Here is a 20,789-nt window from a genome sequence, read left to right on the forward strand (position 1 = left end):
TCCCACATATAAAATTGTTTTCATGAACTCAAATTGTTATACATTCTTAAAAACAAAGCAAAAAAAAAAAAAAAAGTTTTGTCTTCAGTGTCTTTTATTGTTGGCATGGAAGTATCTGAATGGAAATGGAAATGCACAAACACTGCATTTGTCCGCCAAAATAAATGACTAAAACATGTGCAGTTCAACAGTTAACACAGATCAATGAAAACTTTGACGTGATTTATGGTCACAATGTGAATAAATGAAAGCTTCAGAGTCCCTCTGTCACAGTGCAGGTAAGGCCAGGTACGCACATAAAGACAACTGTCCCGACAATTGGATCAGATTTTTATTTATCCATAACGTTGCCTTTTGTTCAGAGTGGATTTTTTCCGGGTAGGGAAAGACAATCTTAAATGATAAAAAATCTCAATGTGTTCAGGGAAAGGAAACGACATTTGTGACATCAACGGAATGTAGCCAATCCAAGAAGCGTTCTGACTGACAAAAACGAAGCGGCAGTAAGAAAAATACATCAAATGTTTTCACGCATGTCGCCAGACAAAAGGAAGTATTTTCCAGAGTATTTTCCTTTTCTTGACAATTTGGCCAATTTTCCAACCCTCCCACCTCCGATCCTCTTCAGAAACAGTCGGCGACCGTCGGCACGCAACCGGAAGTGTCTCCTCGGATTCGTGTTTGTGAGGTCGCCTGTCATCGATTATATGTGAACTTTCCCTCGGAGGACAACGAAAGCCTGATGTACAATCTTTACGTGTGGGGTTTGTTACAGATAAATTTAAAAAAATAAAAATAAATCTATTAAAATTAAAAAAATTCTCATGTGTGTACCGGGCCAAAAATGCATTGCTGTGATCCAGCGTGCGGTGCGTCTTTTTTTTTTTTTTTTTTGTATATATAAATATACATGATAACGTGGTTCTCACTTTGCATATATATTACATAGACATGATGAATTGTAAATGACAGTTCTTTGTGATGAATTACACTTACAACAAACCATCTAAAAAGATGTGCTGCTTTAATTAAAAACAAAAACCTTTATTAAACATGTTTTTAAGTTAAAAAAAAATAAAAATGGAAAATTTAATAATCAAAAAAAGAAAGTTTAAGGACGAAAAGAGCTGCTTGTTGCACGGTTGGCTTGAATTGGATTTCCAATTGAGTTTATTAAACCAGCAATTCTGCAGTCGGAGTCGACTACTAATACTAATACTAATACTAATACTAACCTCAAACCTAACCCCGCCCCCCACCTCCAACACTCGCTAAACTTAACCCTAAAACCTCTGAGCCCAACCCCACTAACATTAACCTTAAAACTAAACCTAAACTCTCTCTAAATCATAAACTCCAATTTCAGACCACTCAACATGATAATCAATCATTTTGAATTTCAACATCTGGAACTTGCAGATGTTTGCTAAAGTGCAGTTTTAACGGCAAATGAAATTCTTCCTGCTGCTCACTTTTATGTGTGTACAACTAATTAAAAAAACAACTTGGGTATCTTTGGTAAACCGTGTCAACAAAACGGCCACTGATTATTTCAAACTATTTCAAACTGGCCACTGTAAATAAATTCAAAGCATGACCCGCTTTTTTTTTTTTACATTAAAATACACAATAGAAGAACGTTCTCTGTGATCTTTACGTCCATTTTTTCGTGCTCTTTTACTGCATAAGGCAAAACAAAAAAAACAACAACAAAAACAAAAAATGAAAGTGCAACTTGAATTGTGTTGATTAGGTGCTGGTAAAAACTGTAAATAAAGGTAAAAAGGTACCAACAAGCATGTCAGTACTTTTCAAAATAAAACTTGAGGTAGTTTGACTTAACGTCAACAAACTCAAAATACAAAAAGTAGCAAACACCTACCTGACGGACCGAGTAGCGTACGACATGGATCAACACACGCACGCACGCACGCACGCACGCACACTGCACAGCGACGATGAATAAAAACGATAAAAAGTCTGGCGTCTACTGGAGCTCGCGTTTGAGCGCGTTGCGGGCGACGATCTGCTCGATGGCCACGTAAGTGCCGGCCAGAAAGCCCACCAGGCCCACCAGGCTGATGGCCAGGTTCTTGGCCAGCGCCGCCGGCGACAAACCCTCCGCGTGGAAGGTGAGCACCTGCAGGATGGGCGGGAAGATGAGCGCCAGGAAGCTGCTGCTGACCGAGCCCACCAGCGAGATGACCAGGTCCAGTTCCGGGATCAGGATGGCGAGGGCGCCTGGTCAACACAAAAACGCAGGCGATACGGTCACAAACACTCGTGCAAACGGTGTCTGCCCTTTTCGTGGCTCACGCGTGTAAGCGGCAATCGGGGCTCCAAAGACTCAATAGTAATTCATAAATTAGTCATAAGAATTGAAATCACAATTATTCAAACGATGATTTTTAGGTACAAAACAAGAACATGCTTAAGCTTTTAAAAATATTAAGACCGATGGAAAAAAAATAAAAAATAGAAATAGAAACACCATAATTATGCAAGTTCCTTTTGGACCAAACAGAATTTATAATAATATATATTTATAATAATACATATTTATTTATGTTTGCAAAAACTTGAAGTTGGAGTGTAGCTTGTGTACTCTGCAGTATGATGGTCATTTATTTTATTTATTTTTTTGGTACAAAACAAGAAAATGTTTAAACATTTAAAAATATTTGGAGCAATTAAAAAAAAAAACACTATAAAAAACACAAGAATGTATTTTTATTATTTATTTTTTTTGTACAAAACAAGACAATGTTTTTTCAATTAAAGGAATACTTACTAAATTTGATATTTTCATAATTAGTACCTTTAAAAACACATTTTGCAACTTGCTGTCTACTGAAAATGATATCACAATATGCTCAGGTAACGACCAATCATAGCTCAGCTTGTGAATGTCACATGATTAAACCTAGAAGACAGACGAGCTGTGATTGATTACCTGAGCACGTGATGTCATTTTCAGTCGACAACAAATGGCAAAATAGTTTTTTAAAGTATGAATTGTACGTGAAAAATAATAAAAAATATCAAATTAATTATGGACAAAATATTACCTTTTTATTGCTATAAATTGCTATAAACATAAGTGAAGTGTCTATTTAATTGTACAAGCATAATAAATAGCGACTCAAGTTTAATGCCTGCAGGAATCTTGAGCACTTTTAACAAAATTCTTGCTTTAACCAGCATTAAAATTAGCAAAATAAAAAAAAAGTTACTTAGCGTCTCAAAGTAGTCTGTTGACCAAAGAAAACAAGCTGTGCGTTTTATTGCATGTGTGAAGGAAAACGTTTTTTGCCCTCTCCGACAGGAACATATTTTGACCACGACCGGGATCTGACAAAAGCGCTTTTGAGCGCAATCAATGGCAGATTGCAGCCAAATGAAGCGGAAGGCCAACGCCAAAGTCGACTTTCATGTGACAGCAAGCAAAGGCATCACTTGGTTGTGGGAGGACGCGCTTGAAAAAACATTTTGTGGGGAACTGAGGGCCGGGCCGACCTCAGGAGACGAAGGCCAGCTTTCAAGTCAAAGCGTAACGTACACGAGTGGGGCTAAAAGGTTCAGTCGACGTCTCCCTGGAGGCGACAACGGCGTAATTTGCCCACGCAACAACTTTCATGGTAAAGAAACAAAAGAAGACAAATGAACTCTTTTCTCCCGTCCTCCTGCTGGCATCTGAGGGAAGCAGACCACTTAATGCTAATTTGCAAATGATGCAACTGTGACGGATGAATGACGTGATGGAAAGCCATTCAACCTCGTCTGTTGGTGTCATCTTGCAGCTCCTCGCAGGTTGTGCTAGCTGGCTAAAGCTGATGCTAAAGTTGAATGCAAAAAAAATGTAGATAAAAAGGAGGTCATGCTAGCTGGCTAAAGCTTACGCTTTATGTAAATTAGCAGTGTGTTGTAGTTGCATTAGGAGGTTAAAGCCAATGCTCAATCAATTTGCTCAAGTCAAGTCGAATCACATTGCTTGCTGATTTCATTCGAAACCTTTTGAATGCAAGCGACGCGATTGGGTCGACGACCAAGCGAGCTCCCAGCGCTCGCGAGGCCTTTGATTGAATCCCCCGAGTTGGTTGCTTTATTTTGCACCTGTCACATTTGTTCCCGCTGAGTCACTGGAGACGTCACGTAACACCAGATGAAACAATTATAAAATGAAACGAAAGCTGCAAGAAGTGACAAATGAGAAGTCACAACTTTTCAACGGACAATCCTCAAAATCAACAAACGTTGACGCCATATGGTGTAGGAAAAAAAAAATAAAGCTTCACCATGAACTCATTCAAACCCAAAAATGTGTAAATATGTTTTGTAATACATTGTCCTTCATTCCCAAAAACAACAACAACTCTGGGGACTTAGTCAGGGTGAGGGAACGCAACAATCAAATGCAATCAAAAACCTAAAAAAAAAAAAAATGCAATTTTCTTTTCAGGTCCCCTTTAACAGTAACAGTGCACATTAAGTCAGAAATGAAAACATTTTTCCACTAATTTTGTTTAAGGAGCTTTGTTTGAGTTGCGTTTTCATAGATTGCATTCTGATTGCCAAGTTATATTGTCAGCCAATGAAGTTATGCTGTTCAACTTCACCCAACTGTTTCTGTGAGTGATTTAGTTGAATAAGAGCATCTAGGGCCCCTCAACCTAGCATGAATGTAAGCACCATTAGCTTTATGGTTCCTGAGTAACACTAAGGGACCTAACATTTATCTTTGTGCCTTTAAAAGCACATTTATTGCTGAGAAATGCAAGGAAAAAAAATCCTGAACAAATATGAAGCTTTGACTTCTCTGGAGTATTAAAAGCAACAAGATGACTTTCTCCATAAGCACGAACAAATCACAAGTACACTGGGACATGTGAAAGGTCTTATATCAGCATAAATAAGCCCAATTGGATCATGAAAGGGTTGTAACGAGGGGACGATTAAACGCGGAGTAAACGAACACAGTTCATCGGCTTGTATGGCGCTTTTAGTGGGAGAATAAAATGCAACTCTTCCTGCAGATTGTAAATAACGGACATTGTCAGACCCCATTGGGATCATGGCTGTACAGTATAATATGAACAGTAGTGGATATATGTGCGAGACTAAAACAAAAACAAAACAAAAAAAACAAAACGGTGCTTTGGAGGTTGCGGAGGATGGTTTACCTTGCCATGTAAACAGCGCACTTGAAACACGTGATTGCCACAAATTGCAGGGCTGCAAGTGTGAAGTATGACAAAAAAGATGTTTTGCTGCTTGCTTGGCCCGCGTTTCATGAATAAATCCATACAAATATGTCCTGAAATGACCAATTTTGAAATGATTGACGTCTGCCTCAATGCGAAAAACAGGAAAACATAATCAAGATTCCCAGGAGAACGATGGGAAATTTTTACAACAGATTATGAGGAAAACCATATGATTACTGACCTTTATCATGGTGCAGTACTTCTCAGATTGAGAGGCCCTGTAACTTGGGGTCTGCAAAATCATTTGCAAAAAAAAAAAAAAGTATGCCTTAGCACTTTAAAAACTGTCTACCTGTGAAACATATGAGGACTGGCATGACAAACAAACAAAACAAAACAAAACAAACTAATTTCCTTAATTTTGGAAGATCGGTGATCGGCCGATCCCTTAAAAATAACCGATCTTTCCTACCAATCTCATCTCCCTCCTCAGAGGTCTGAAAAAGTCAGCCACTGTCTTCTTCTGCTGAAATGACTAATAGGGTTTTCGTTTCATTTCATCAACGTTCAACATGGGCAACGATACTTCTACAATAGCCTACGTCTGCTTTTCCTGCACCAACAAAATGGGAAACCATCCCATACGATTGTATCTTTAACAGCTGGAGACCATGAGAAGGCGGAAATCCAAAAGCAAACCAGCAGCAGGAGGTGAACAGGCTTGGTAGTATTAAAGGTGAACAAACGTCCCAAAAGTCAAAGGCTAAGAACGTGACAGCCCCATCGAGCGGCTGTCACGAGGATCCCCTGCAGCATGCCACATGCCACCTTTGCACCGGAGGCTCGCAAAACGCTCTCCCGTCCTTTCTGGTTGGAGTCAACGACTCAAGAGCGCGTGCGAGCCTCTCTGCACAAGAAACACCAATGAAACCAGCGGACAACAGTGCACCTCAAAACGGTGAGAAAATGGTGTATTATATCGAGTGAGAACGTTTCCCATTCATCTCATATTTGCACAACGTCGTATGGCTTTTTTGTTACGTTTTATACGGATGCACATTGACATTAGCGATGCCGCTTTTCCTTCAAACGAGCCAGAAATAACACAAATGAGAACAAGCTAGCAAGCTAAGCCTGAGATATTTTTATTATATGGGCTGATGGGCCAATGCAGAGCCCTTTGAGTGATATAGAAACTTTTCTCGATGCTAACGGCTAACCCAGCAGCCTAGCATGCGCAATCAGGAAATGACATCACAGTTGTTCAAGGCTCAGGCAACGACTGATCACGGCTCACCTGTTCTCTGAAGCTGAGCTGTGATTGGTTGTTACCGGAGACCTGAGCAATATTGATGTCATCTTCACTCGACAGCAAGTGGCAAAATGGCCGTCCCCTGAGATGGATAAAAATGACTGGATTTTGCTGCTGAACTCATATTCCACTACTGCAATGTTAACCAGAATATCATATTTAGACCAAAAAAAAAATATTAAAAATAAGGGGCTTGACCTCCCTTTGAAATCAACCTTAAACATTGTATACTGCCAAGACAACTGAAGAATGATTTTGGATTCATATTGTCTGTGTGACGTTTTCTCATTCCAGATTGGAAAAGCAGGCAAATCATGAGCCTGTTTGACAACCTCAGCAGCAACAACGCCAAAGCGTCTCCCTGGAGAATGGGCGGGAAGCAGGAAGCACGAAGCACTACCTGATCACCTCAAAGAACCAAATCCTCGGAGGCAATTGGCTACGCTTGCGTTCAGAAAACAATTCCCTGCTTCGGTCGCACTTTGAACCATGATGCAAAAGCATTTCCACACGGCCTCCTCTTCTCCTTCCCTGGCCACCCTCGTTCCAACCCGAAGCTCGTCTTCTGAATTCTGCATTCAATGCAGGCCATTACTAATTAAATCACGGGCTGCCTGCGGAATGACCCACAGATGTGAAGTGGTGCATGTATGCATTTCTTCCCTCTGATTGGCTTATCAACATGCATGTGCGTAACGCTGTCGGCGTGAGTCGCTATCGGGTCCAATCACGGCTTAAAACCCTTAGGCGTTATTGTGACCGGTTTCGGGTTTTTGATGGCTCTGACCAAGTCATTTCAAAATAAGATAATGCCCAGGGGTTAATTAATGAAGGAAAGTCCCGAGGCGAGCGCAGTCGTTGACGGAGCACGGTGCTTCTGCTGAAAGCCTCACTCGTGCTGCGGTTTTGCCCTTGACTTACGCTTCCCGTAATGGCTGTTTATCAAAAGAAGGTGGACAACGCATTCAGTAAGCAAACACGTTTGCAGAGTTGCATAGCGCTCTGAACAAAAATTTAGAATCATGAAAAAGGTTGACTTATTTCAATTGCTCACGAGGGAGAGATGCAAATTGAGCAAACAAGACGGATTATCCGTGAGCATGTTTACAGGCAGTCAAAAACCTTTTAAAACCCCAAGATGCATATTAACACGTGCAAAACCCAAATATGCTCTTATTGGGGGTTTTTAAAAAACTCATTTCCTCTTTTTGCCTTCAAACATCGTGTCACTTGAGTTGTGAATCTTTTATTTCTGCATCCCAGAATGGCTTTTGCTAGTCCAAAATTAATGACACAATAAATGAACACTCTTTCTTTTTGTTCTTTGTCCTCTTTCATAGATGAGGCAAGAATCCTGCTTGCAGATTGATTTTTCTCAAAACTATGGATTTCAACCTTTCAACATTAAAATTGCTGTAATTTTGTCATTCTTTTAGGTACATCCTGTATTATATATAATTTTAAAGGGAAAAAAACGTAGGATTTGAATATATGACTATCTCTATTTGGATTTTTTTTGACACAAGAACCCTTTTTCCACAGCCAGTCACATGATTATTGCAAAATTCTCACTGACATCGACTTCTGGTAAGTCAATTTGAGCAAATTCATTCACAAACTGGCATAAAAACTTTAAAAAGTTTTAAAGTGTACCTCCAGTGCCCCATTTCAATATTTTTTTTGATATTTGAAAAATATCCGGTGTGCCTATATTTGTGTTTAGTCTCGTATTTTAATAAATAACCCCACTGTTAATTTAGATTAACTAGAATAAAGTTTATTATAAAGAGATACAGGAAGTCTCCCATTGTGGTCGTCATTGCATGGTGGTGAAGTTTGGTGAGTCACCATAAAACACCAATTTATAATAGTGCAGGTCAATAACATCATAGCTTGATCAAACGTCTTGAAAATACAGTCCCAGAGGCTAGCTTCACTTGTCAATTTTGAAATTTGGCAGGAATGTCTACCAAGAGTTGACCCCACGTGAAATGCTCAAAAACTCACCGAGGGATTTTGTCTCATACCAAATTTGAAACCCGAAAGATGGGTTACGCCAAATTGAAACAATATTTCACATTTCATTGTTGAAACTAAGTTTGGTGTTTGCCCATAAGATAAGAAACTATTACCACAGAGCTTGACCAAAACGTCTCACACGCCACTCCAAAAGCTTTGATTTCATCTGCCCACATTGGGCGTGGGCTGCGGGGGTGTCAGTTCCCATTCATCGCTCACAACTTTAATTATGATTCCATTCTGAGTCATACTGCAGTATTTTCTTTGAGATCCTATCAGACGTGCAAATTAGCAGAGGCATAAAAACGAGATACCCTTTTTAAACAGCAGTGACATTACAGTTGTATCAAAGGAAAAATGTAAAAAAATAATAATAATAATTTTTAAAAAAAAAGTAACTTTTTGCCACAGCCATTTGAAGTGCAGGCCAACACAAACACCATGAATGCAGATGTACAATTCATTGACTCATTAAACTAGTGGCAACAATCTTAAATGTGGAAAAAATAAACTTTGAATGTGTGGAAGTCATGCTCCAGTACCTGCACACTGAATCAGGCAACGAAGGGTCTATATGGTGGGTGTTCACAGGCACAACCATTTAGTTCCTGGCATAATGATCAATCAACGGTAAGAGGACGACTATCCATTCTATTTATACTGTTACTGCCTGGAAATCATGGAGGTGTGTTTTGCAGGGGAAGAGTACAACCACACTTCGACTACATTCATTATTTTTAGTAGTCTATGGCACCAAGAATATGGTAAATCTAATTCTGGCTAATTTACTTATTTTCATTTTCACATAGACAAAAAAATATAAAATAAAATAAAAACACATGCAACATTGAATGTGTTTTTGTGCAGAAAACATCAGAAAACCTATATAGGATTTATATAAAAAAAATAAAAATAAAAATCTCACCTCATAAATAATCTTCACATTCAGTACACGTATTCAGAATAAGAACAAACATAAAATATGAATAAACTCTCTGAATAAACTTAGTGCACTAATAACAGTTACCAAAATACATTGTAGGAATTTTATTACCTCTAAGTAAGTTTACAGTTAGTGTAATAAAGGCCTTGAAAGCAGCAACACTGGACTCTTTGAGGGACTTTTCGCTATCTGCCAAACTGTACTCAGTAGGACCCTTTTACTACCAGGAACGTCTGTTACCAGGAACTCAAAATTTCTGGGCTTGGTGGGGAAAAAGGACAGTTTTGGCTTTCGTGTCTGCCACTTTAACGACCATAGCAATGGAACTCACCACGATGACATGTGACACGTTTACGTTCCTTTGTGAATGTTAACTCATACAGTAGTGACATCATTTAAGTACTCACATGTGAAGATGACAAGGACAGTGCGGAGCAGCAGGTTGACAGCCACCTCCCAATGTTCTGACACTCGGGCTACGACTGACGGGATAAGGATCTCGGCGGGGACGTAGAACTGCAGGGCGAACGTGATGAAGATGCCGAAGCAGTAGAGCAGCTTCACAGCCTGGTAAGTCCTGCAACAAGATGAGCGAGAAGGAAGTAAGTTGGCACAAGCAAAGTCCAGTAAAATAGGGGTGGCATGGCTCAGTGGTAGAGAGGTCATCTCCCAACCGTGTGGGTTTGATCCTCAGCCCTTGTGACCATGTAAGTGTCCTTGAGCAAGACACTGAACCCCGACTTGTTTCTCGACGTATAACTTAACTTAACTTTTTGCGAGCAGTGTGTACGTTCAGCGCTGCACACTAAAGATGCAAAGACGTCTCGAAAGTACCACAGAGGTTCTCTTTCGTTCACTAATAAATGACAGCAATTGTGACGTCATCTTACCAGCAGTTGGGCAGGTTGAGGGTGATGCTGCCGCCGATGTCACTGCCAAAGCACATATAGCCGATGGTGCCAAGACTGATGTACAGAAATGTGACGATGCCCATTCCCAGGTAGAGGACCAAAGGGAAACTCTGTGGCCTGTGCATCTTGTTCTCCAGAGGGAGGACCTAAAGACAACAGCCACAACTGCATGTCAGAAAGTACTGGCCTTGAGTGCGAGTGTGCGTGTTGTTCTTGCACGTACCACTCCAATCCCTTCAAAGGCAAAGATAGCCGTCCCAAAGAAGAGCGGGTAGTCTTTGGCTCGGCCCACCACTGGAAGGTCGATGGGGTATTTGATGTGCTGGAAGGGAAAAATGGAAGAGAAAACTATTTTTTATTATTATTTATTTATTTATTTATTTATTTATTTTAAATTATTTAACCAGGAAAGCCTGAGATTACAAGTCAAAGTTCAGTATTAATCGCAGGATCAACCAAAGTGTGATATGGTGTGAAAAATGTGATGACGTTTGCAGGGATGTACTAATTCATTTCCGATTTCCAGTTCCGGTCCTGTGTAGCCGTATACAGTATTATTTCCATTTGTCAATTTGCTTATTATTTTTTGGCTACTCGCTACTCTTGGACGGCCACCTAGAAATGGCCAAACTGACCTTATAACGGCCACTACAGGACAAAGCAAAATGGCAGCTCTCCTGTGTGTTTGTTTTTAAACGTGTTTTTTGAACCAACATCCATTATGATCATAACGAGCAACGCACTGCCCGACGGATTTACGGCACAGCAATCCCTTCACATCTGTAGCTCCAGATGCTTCGTCCGGGGCTGCTTCACAGACCTGGTGCATCGGCCTATGGATAAAATTGAATAATTTAATTCGTTTAACTACGGCTTGGAAAGCAAGAGGGCCTATGAAGGACTATTAAATATTTATTTACACATTCTCCAAGTCACTTTCATCAACATGTTCTGCATACACAAGTAAGGGAAGATTGGGACCGGATATCAATAGGCGGGTCGGTGCAGCGTTGCAGACTCGTCATCTGTGGTGAAGAAACTGATTGGTTGTGTTTTGAGCCATTCTCTACAGGTGATCACCTATTCTGTGAAAAGTGCCCTCAATGTATCCCAAAATGAACCTTTAAAAGTAGTGAACAGCCACTGCTCACAGCCCAAACATACCATGATGCATTGCACCGATAACCCTTGTTTAAAACGCCAATTTGAAACCTTAACTTAGACCTCAAAACCCAATTTGAAACGTTGACGCAGGCTTGAAATCATGTTTGGGTGTGTGTGGCATACCCCAAGTTTTTCTTTAATGTTTAAGCTTTGGTTTTGAAGCTCACAAGTGGAAGCGTTAAAAACAAACAGTCCACTGATAAAACAGCTTCTTTTTTTTTTTTAAATAATACAAAGAAGTTTTAAAAGTAAAGCCAGCAAAACAAAACAAAAAATAAAATCGAACCAATCTAAAGTTCCTTTTGGACTTAAATGTCATCTGTTAGCAGAGGAAGAATTCCCTTAGCCATTCAAATGTTCAATCAAACTACTTGTGATTCACCGCCTGTGCCCAGCCACTTTACTTGAAGTGTCAAAGTGAACAAATGGCTTTTTATGCAAATGTCCGGCAGGCATATATCACAGACATTCATGAAATTTAGACTCGTCTGCCCTACTCACACGTGACGACGTGTAAGCACAGAAGAAGCTAAAATAATAATAATAATAATAATAATAATAATGATAAACAAAAAACACCCGTTGGTGTTTACCGTGATGGAGTAGAAGTAGATGAGAACCAGACTGGCGGCCATGACCAGGTTGGCGATGAGCGAGAGCGGCGCCAGGTACTTAAGGTTGGGCGTAAAGACCAGCAGGATGAAGGCGGGCAGGAAGCAGAGCATGTAGAGGCGCGAGTCAAAGCTGGGCACCAGAACCTGGGTCTGGTTGCCGCCGTCTACCTGGCAGTTGAAGGTGGTGGCATTGGCCGCTTCCACCACCTGCCAGGAAGGAAAAACGAGGCAAAAACACTTAATTCGATTCAAGTACGACTTAGGATAGGATTTTATTTTGATGTTTAGGTTGCTGGTTAGGTCTGTCGGATGGCCCACTGCCACAACTCGTGGCCTCGGTCACCACCTGAGTGGAGTCCATTTTCCTTTTTGTGGAACATAAATTGCAAAGATCTAATAAAGTGCTGTCACCTGTGTTCACCTGACAGTATCTATGCAAAGCTGTAATGGCTCCTACTCTACCTGCCTTTAAAACTTCAGCCTGGTAATGTGCTATCAGTGTGTTAGTATCTTGAGTATTTTTCCAGGTACAAAAACAGACGTAAAGTATTGGCACCGACACTCGTATATGCATTCGTGACACCCTACTTGAAACTCTCAATCTGGCTCAACTCTAACTTGATTCTTAACTTGAGCTCCAAACCCTGACTGGGAATGTACAAACCGAACAATGTCTGAAGCAGCATGTTTGAAAATCCTACTATGAAACGCTAACCTTTGCTTATATCCTGGCTTCAAACCCTAATTTTAAATTTGAACCCTAATTCGACTTTTTGACGTTTTGTGGTTCCACTGCACATTTGTAAGTTGATGGTAACGTCTGAAACAGTGACAACAGACTGGTACTGCCATCTAGTGGCCTTGCAAAACCCCTTGTATAAATTCCATACTGTATGAAGCTGAAGTGTGGCTCGAAGAGCAGGTGTCGAAAGCTCACCACAGTTTGACTTTGCAATACAAGTTTCAAAGAGCAGAGCTGTGATATGACGCCAACGGTCAAAGGACATAGTGACCGCAGATAAAATGGAGGTCGCTGTGGTGAACGGAAACCCTGTGTGTTCGTTACCTGCTTGACATTGTCACTTAGGAAGACAAAGTAAACACAGCAGAAGCCAAGCTGGGTGATGATAAGGAACAAGTTGACGGTCCGTCTAAAAGCAAACGGACAAATACGCTTTGATCGCGACATTCTTATAAAACAAGTGCCGAATCGGTTCAATAAAAACATCAGCTGTGTAATGTTATGATGCTTGAGGATGTGTACACATGTTTAACCTACTTTCCCCAATGCGAGTGTCTCCTGAGCCATGAAACATTCTCCATGCCGTACTGGAACGCCTCGCCGTACGTCAGAGACTGCCTGTTCATCCTGAACAGAAAAACACATTTGGATTTGTGACCACTCTTTACTAGTCTGGAGGATGGAACCAGTAAAGAACCAAGTCAAGAACCAAGTTAGTCTAATCCTTCATTTATTTATTTATTTATTTTTTAATAGAGCGAACTCAGAATTGCTCATTCGGCAGTCTTACCGATTCAACATCTTACCATCATTGCTTTCTCTTTTTTTTTTTTTTTTTTTTTTGTGCGTATGTGTGCGTTTGTGTTTGTGCGCGTGTGTGTGTGTGAATTTGTACTCATTAATTCACCTAAAACCTAATAAAAATCCCATTACCCTTCACCTTAACCGGATACTTCAGAGTCTCGCCAGAGTCGTGAGGTTCAGAAGGTCAGGAGACCAGAGGAATGGCCAAAGAAAAGAAAGACAAATCAAAGCGAAATCCAGCACCAACTAAACACCTCCTGCCATCCACATGGTTACAAAACCAGTCTTACACCAACCCAGAAACCTCTAAATTCCAACAAATTAAGGAGAGCTCAAGAGACCAGAGGAAAAACTAAAGAGAGGAAGGAGGGAAGGATAGATGAAACAGAATGAGATTCACAGACACCAGCTCCCACTGATTCAACGAGCAGTGGGAGGGAGAGGCGGGTTGTGTTTGAATTTCAGTAGTGTGATGGATCTGGCATGCATCAGGACCGCCACCAAAGGGGAGCCGTCGACCGTGGCCCCCCAAGCTGCGGAAGTACCAACGCACAACCCCCCCGGGCGACCACCGGCCGGCGAGCCAACCCAGACGACCGGAGCGCCCCCGACCCAGACCCGGCCCGCACGCCGAGCCCAACGCCACAGAACGAGGCCCTGCAGGCCCCCATGGCGCCCCCGCACCCCACCCACACCCACCACGACCCAACCCCCGCCACCCCCAACCCTCTAGACGCTCCCCGACCCCCAGCACCCCCGCCCCCAGAGCACCACCCACCCCCAAACAAGCCGCCACCCCCACAACCACCACCCCCCAACCCCCGCCAGACCCCCCCCACCCCGCCAACCTCCTCCCACCGCATCTCACGGACACCCTAATAAAATTGCAAGTATGTAATATTGAAATGTATTATTGTGTAATAATTATAACAGGCATGTCCCCAGAAAACCTCCCCTCACCCTCTCCTAATCCATTTCTCCGCTGAAGGACAAAATGGAGAACATTGATTCAACATTAATTATTAAACATTGACCTTTTAATTCAACCAAAATACAACGTTGATGCAATGTCATCTTTTAAGCATAAAATTTAATGTTGACATAATGTGTGTTGAGCCAAGGACAGAAGAGCATCCTGGATAGGCCGTACATTTGCCCTATAGCAAAAATAAATGACACTTACAATGACAAATGTTGTTCAAAGACAAACAAGCATGTGATCCCAAAAAGCAAATAAGGTGAGAACGGAGCTTACTTGGCACTGAGGTGGTGGGAACAGTCGACCAGCACCCTCATACAGTGCACCGCGATGAGGCCCATGCACAGCAGGCTGACCGGACCCAGCTGGACACATGAAACATACATCAAACACAACACATCAAGTTGAGGGGTGATTAACACAATTCTTCAAAAAAACACTGAGAAACATTTAATGTGTGTTTTCCCATGCTGGAGATGAGGGAAGAAACACCCCAAAAATATTTTTAAATTATCCTTCCAACCATTTTCTTAACCACTTACTCCTCACAAGAGTTGTGGGGGTGCTGGAGCCTATCCCAGCTGGCTTCCGGCAACAGCTGGGTACACCCTGAACCGCTTGCCAGCCAATCGCAGGGCAAACAGAAACAAAACAACCACACACGCTCGCAATCACACCTAGGAACAATTTAGAGTGTTCAATTAACCTGACGTGCATGTTTTCGGAATGTGGGCGGAAACGGGAGTACCCGGGGAAAACCCACGCAGGCACGGAGAGAACATGCAAACTCCGCCCGGGAAGTGCCGAAGCCCGCACTTGATCTCATGTTCTCAGTACTGGGAGGCGGACGTGCTAACCAGTCATCCACCGTGTCGCCATATTTTTAAATTATGAGTGTCAAAATTAACGCATTCTAATCTTGACAGGGCAAAGGCGAATTGGAAATGGTCTTATGACCTTAAAATGGATGCTTTGAACAAAGTAGGGTTGAGTGCAATTCAAGCTACAATGGCTAGCTTCTCGAATCAAAATGGCACAATTCCTGAAGGTTTCATGTTGTTTGATTTCATGTTGTGCAGTAAAATGAATGATGAATTTAAAAGGGGGCTCACCACCAGGCCTGCATTCTTGACCGCCAAAGGTAGACCAAGCAGACCTGTGCCAATGTTGCCCTTGAGCAGGTGGATCAGAGTCTGGCAAAAACTGCACGGGGACAAGAAAGTCACGTTTCCACGTCACACAACAACGTTTAGCGGCATTTCCACTAGCTACATACGAAGTTCCCGTCTGCGTGCCGATCCTCTCATAGTGGCGCTGTGCTCGAGAGGGTCCTGGAGGGGAAGGACACAGAGCATCCAATTCGGATGGGTTTTGATCAGAGAACAGAGACCCTGCAGAAGGGTGAGAAGATAGACCTTAGTAGCGTATCCTGCCTCCACTGTACATGCATAATATATGAAAATTATATAACAGTTCAGAGTTATAATAAGATTTATTTTTTTTGTAAACTCACTCATCTCTGTTTGCAGCTACTGTTAGCAGTACAACTGTACATCATGGGAAAGAATTTCAAATGAAGAAAGCTGCTTTAAACCCCACCCCCAAAAAATATATATCTTAACAGCGATTAATTGCCTGTCCCTAACACCCAATCATTTGATTTGTAAGCACTCAATTTCCATCGGTTGATTATGTATGGCTTAACTGTCAACAGACGTTTGCTGACACGACCCCTCCCCGCCTGAGGCTAAGGCGTAACACACTAACGCACAAGAGGAAGTGAGTGATGGCTGGTGTGAATGTGATAAATGATGATTGCACATTTTGGCGACTGCAGGGGGAATATTGTATAAAAATTGTATACTGCTTCATTAAAATTGGTCATTGACTTGTATTGCAAAGCAGAGAATCTTAATAGCAAAAGTTTGTGCGTAAGTGACACCCACTGAAACGTACTTTTTAACAGAAGATGGTGTTGCTGTTTTTATTTTTTGGTTTGATTTCGTGACCAAACTTAAAAGAAATTAATTGAAGAAATTAAGAATGAAATAAGCCGTTATAGTTGTGGTTGTCATGTCAACGTAGCCTCAAACTAAAGACAGCACTAAGGAAATGTCACATTTGCTAGGGAGCATTAAATGGAGCATGCCTCGGTGGTCTTGCCATGATGCATGAATTGCACTCAGGCTTGGTTGAACTTCCTCGTTTTAACAATCCAGTGTCAGCCCTTTAGCGACACCTTCTTTTCCGTTATTGAATGTTCAAGTCCAAAATCCACACATAGTTCAGTATTATCATCCGTTCTCAGGATGGTGTTATCTCAAGATGTCAAAGCTACGGTGTCAGTATCAACTAACAAAGATTACATAACGAGTCCAACATGTCCGTGGACCTGGTCCACGTTACACAGGGAGGCGGCTGTCACACTAGTAGCACCCTTCGGTCTTTTTCAATAAAAGACAGTCAAATGAGCTTTAATGTCTTATGTTGACAAGGCAAAGCCATTTGTTATCAATATGGGAGTTGGAGTGTGTGCAAATCCAATGTAACTGCATCCGGCATGCAAACAGACAAGACTGTTTACTAACGGAGGTGCCTTTAAGCATGCTTGCAGTTGCCATATGGTCAGTCATATCTGTTAGACATTTACTGCCTACTATCACATGATCCTTTTATCCAAAAAAAAAGCAAAAAAAAAAAAGCTGTTTTCCTCCACTTTGTGCTTCTTTGTGCTTGCCAAGAAGACAATTTTGGATATTCATGAAATTAGCACACATTTTTCAAATTATCAAAGAATTTTGAGTGTTAATGAGCCTAAGAGCATTTATTGAAACTACAAAAGAAGGCAATTGTAACATCAAAGACTATTTAATCTTTTAATTTCGTCTTTCACAATCTACTGTAAGGTTAATGTTTATAACAATTTAGTGTCTTCTCGATTTTATTTAATCTAATTTCTAAGATGACTTGACTTAAGACAATTTAGTCTTTCGCAAACAACAAACATTTTTTGAAAAACAACAAAATGGAATATTCCACAAGCCTAATAGAAACAATTTCGAAACAAACACAATTCAGTACCCATTGACTGTCGCATACATTTTTGTAAACACCAGAAATCTTTATTCTTCCACAAACTTAACATAAATGTCTTGAAAACACATTTTTTTAAAAATTAAAATGCAGTCTTGCACTTACCATAACAAATAAACAACCTAATACTTTTTTGTATAACTACCAAACACAAATTTGTAATTGTTTAACATCAAAGACAGATTCATCATCAAATTGTACTGTTCACATTCAAAAAATCTTCTTCATGTCACATATGGGCAAAAAAGAAAAAAAATCTGAATTGAGCTGCAGTGTGAACAACATATTCAAGTATTTTTTTTCGTCAAACAATTTTTTGATATTCAATGAAGTTAGCTAACATTTTTTTGTAAACATCAAAGACAGTAAAGATACACAAACTCATTTTTCCTACCTTCCCCTCGAACGTCGTCGCTCGAGGACATCATGTCAGCGCTGTGTCTCCCAACGTCTTGGCTGCTAAAAACTGTACGTCACCAAGTGCAGCATGGACGTCGCTTGACGACGAAGAAGAAGACAAACAAAATGAATTCAACATCAACAACCGACTACTCTTACCATGGATGGATGGATGGATGGAGCAGAAATGAAGGGAAATGGGTCTGATCTGACAGTTATTTTTTTTAGTAAGCGGATGCACCGAAACCAATACCAGTACAGTGTTCCCTTGCTACTTCATGGTTCAGTTATTACAGATTCACACTATTGTGGATTTTCATTTCTGACCATTTATAATAACCCAGTTTCTGGCTAAGGTAAGCCATTTTAATATTCAATAGAAAAAAATGAAACTAGTAGTTACTAAGCCAGCATTTCCCCCTCCTTTTCCTCATGTGCTACAAGGGTGCAGAGCGCGCATCGCGTGAATTTATAAGCACCCGTTATAATTAGCCGCTTGCTATTTCTTCTGCGTTCTTCTGATGCTGATTCCAATATTTGGCAGAATAAAACTCCAACAACTGATTAATCGCCCATTGATAAAAATACATGAATAAATAAATAAAATAATGCATTTTTTGCCCTTCTGGTCTATTGGTTTTTTTTTTCTCTTTTAAAATCACCGTTTATTGGTAAACCTTTTCATCCCTGACTGAAACATCAATGCTAACTTGCCAAAAGGAAACCGTTTGCAGCCAGGGTTCGTTTACTCATGACAAAGAGCTCTTTACTCATATTTTATTCCAACACTGTTTGTTTTGAGTGAATATTTAAAACCAGCCTAGCCCAACCCAAAACCACACCAAAGACATGTTGAAAACCGAGATTAGGTGTCTGTTGAATCTGGCTACCCACCGAATTTGTGCTTGGGTTATAGGGCTGAACGATTAATTGCATTTGCGGTTAAACTGCGGTTTGACAACACGTGATGACGTAATCGCGGAAAGCTGCGATTTAAATGCCCACTGAAACGGAAAGAAACTTATACTGTCTAGGCCGTCCGCCCACATGGGTGACGGCTCAGCCTCCCCATGTGAGAATGTGTGACCTGATGCCCTTAACTGGTTTTTACTGGATACGGATGTCAGAATGCAGACAGATAGAAACGCACCAAGCAAGGACGAATAACAGCGACACAACGGCCTAGCTCAAGTCATCTATCTAATCATTGAGAGCCCTAATCTAACAGTTATTACCACAGTGACAAGTACAGCACCTGTTATATATATCCGTGACCATAATTACATTATACAGGGTGCTTATGAGTTTTTCCCTGTGTAGGCACAGCACATCACTCCACTCATCATGTCCACTTCAACCTCTGAAAATATCAAAACAATTGCCACAGCATTTTGGATTTTATGGGCATAAAGCCATTTTCTCATTATACAGTTGTGTTCATAAGTTTGCATACCCCTAGGTTATGTACTAGAAGCACAACTGCATATTTGTGTTTGAAATAGCCCCAAGAAAATTGCTGCTATGCACAATGTGAATTTAAGAAATAGGAACTTGTGGCTATATAAAACAGGAAAGCAACTTAAATCAAATGTTTTCATTTCTCTTTTGTATTCATACTTGCTCTTTAATAAAGCAAAAATATATTTTGTCCAAACATTTGATGATTCAACACAATGTGCAATGCAATACACTAAAATCTCAATCCTACAACTTCCTCATTACATTGTCATAATGTCAAAGTTTGCCCTGTGTAGTCGTTAATTAGCAAAAATGCTCCCCAAAGAGAAAAATATATATATTTCAAATCTTATTATGTGTATAGTAGTGTAAGGCTATATATCATGTACGCCGATAGACCAAAATGAAGCAGATTATTTCTCCACAAAAATGCAGCCTTTGCGATTTGAAAATTGCACTCTACTACATTGCAATGTATTGCGATTGCCATGAATTAAGCAGCCCTAATTTAGACCCAATCCGGGAGCAGACAGCCTGTCTTCCCCCACTGACGAATCCTCCAATGTTATCTCTCACTGATGGGACCAGGCCAGAAACACCACCGACGAGCTCCAATTTGAGAGCTTCGCCCTGGAGGTGGCTACATGATGCATACCCTGTCTCCAACCGTACCACGGCTACCATTAGCCGCCTATAACACAAAAATAACACGACGCGGGTGGTCTAAAAATAGGATTGGTGACGAGGAGTTACGTGCAAACGACCAGATAACCGCGCTAATCTAAACCTGTTACCCCCATGACTGCCATAAAACAGCGAAACAACGAATAAATCAGCATAGCTAGCCGACGTTAGCCATCCTTAAAACCATCAACACCCAGCGCCACAAAATCTCTTTTTGTTTCATTACCTCCGTAAAAGAAGCCGTCGTCTGTGTCGCCCCTCGGCCCTCCGCGCGGTGCTTCTGGGGGGTTCACGCTAGCGTTTCCAAAGAGCTTTTGTGCTCATGTTGCCGTCGCGAGTGGTGACAAATCCCAGCGAATGTGTGCCCGAGCGCGGATGCCACTGACGATCGGCCAGAAGCCAGCCGCGAGGTCACGTGACACCAACCCGGAAGTAGCCACCAGTGCGCGTGATTGTGCTGTTG

At 41.2% G+C, this 20,789-nt stretch overlaps 1 protein-coding gene across 2 annotated transcripts; it reads right to left on the reverse strand.

The window, feature by feature from the left end:
* Positions 1-76: 76 nt before the first annotated feature.
* slc36a1 (solute carrier family 36 member 1) lies at positions 77-20,763 on the reverse strand. Of its 2 annotated transcripts, none has more exons than XM_077533045.1 (12): positions 20,553-20,763; positions 18,180-18,282; positions 15,969-16,023; positions 15,805-15,895; positions 14,969-15,057; positions 13,447-13,536; positions 13,234-13,318; positions 12,147-12,374; positions 10,613-10,711; positions 10,369-10,535; positions 9,886-10,055; positions 77-2,241 (listed from the first exon to the last, which is right to left on the reverse strand). In XM_077533045.1, exons 2-12 carry the CDS (start codon positions 18,211-18,213, stop codon positions 1,988-1,990), a joined length of 1,362 nt encoding a protein of 453 aa, XP_077389171.1. In that variant the 5' UTR covers positions 18,214-18,282; positions 20,553-20,763; the 3' UTR covers positions 77-1,987. The 2 variants fall into 2 exon arrangements, with proteins under 2 accessions (XP_077389171.1, XP_077389170.1); XM_077533044.1 differs by having other exon boundaries at positions 15,969-16,083; positions 20,553-20,762.
* Positions 20,764-20,789: the final 26 nt, after the last annotated feature.

The sequence above is a fragment of the Festucalex cinctus genome, chromosome 9 (genome assembly GCF_051991245.1).
Source record: "Festucalex cinctus isolate MCC-2025b chromosome 9, RoL_Fcin_1.0, whole genome shotgun sequence".
In the NCBI taxonomy this organism is placed as follows: Eukaryota; Metazoa; Chordata; class Actinopteri; order Syngnathiformes; family Syngnathidae; genus Festucalex; species Festucalex cinctus.

Coding starts and splice junctions, on each gene's coding strand:
- slc36a1 (XM_077533044.1), bottom strand. CDS start 18,213: ATGATGTCCTCGAGCGACGACGTTCGAGGGGAAG. Junction 16,084..18,179: donor CGACGACGTTCGAGGGGAAG/GTAGGAAAAATG, acceptor ACCCTTCTGCAG/GGTCTCTGTTCTCTGATCAA. Junction 15,896..15,968: donor GGCACGCAGACGGGAACTTC/GTATGTAGCTAG, acceptor GTCCCCGTGCAG/TTTTTGCCAGACTCTGATCC.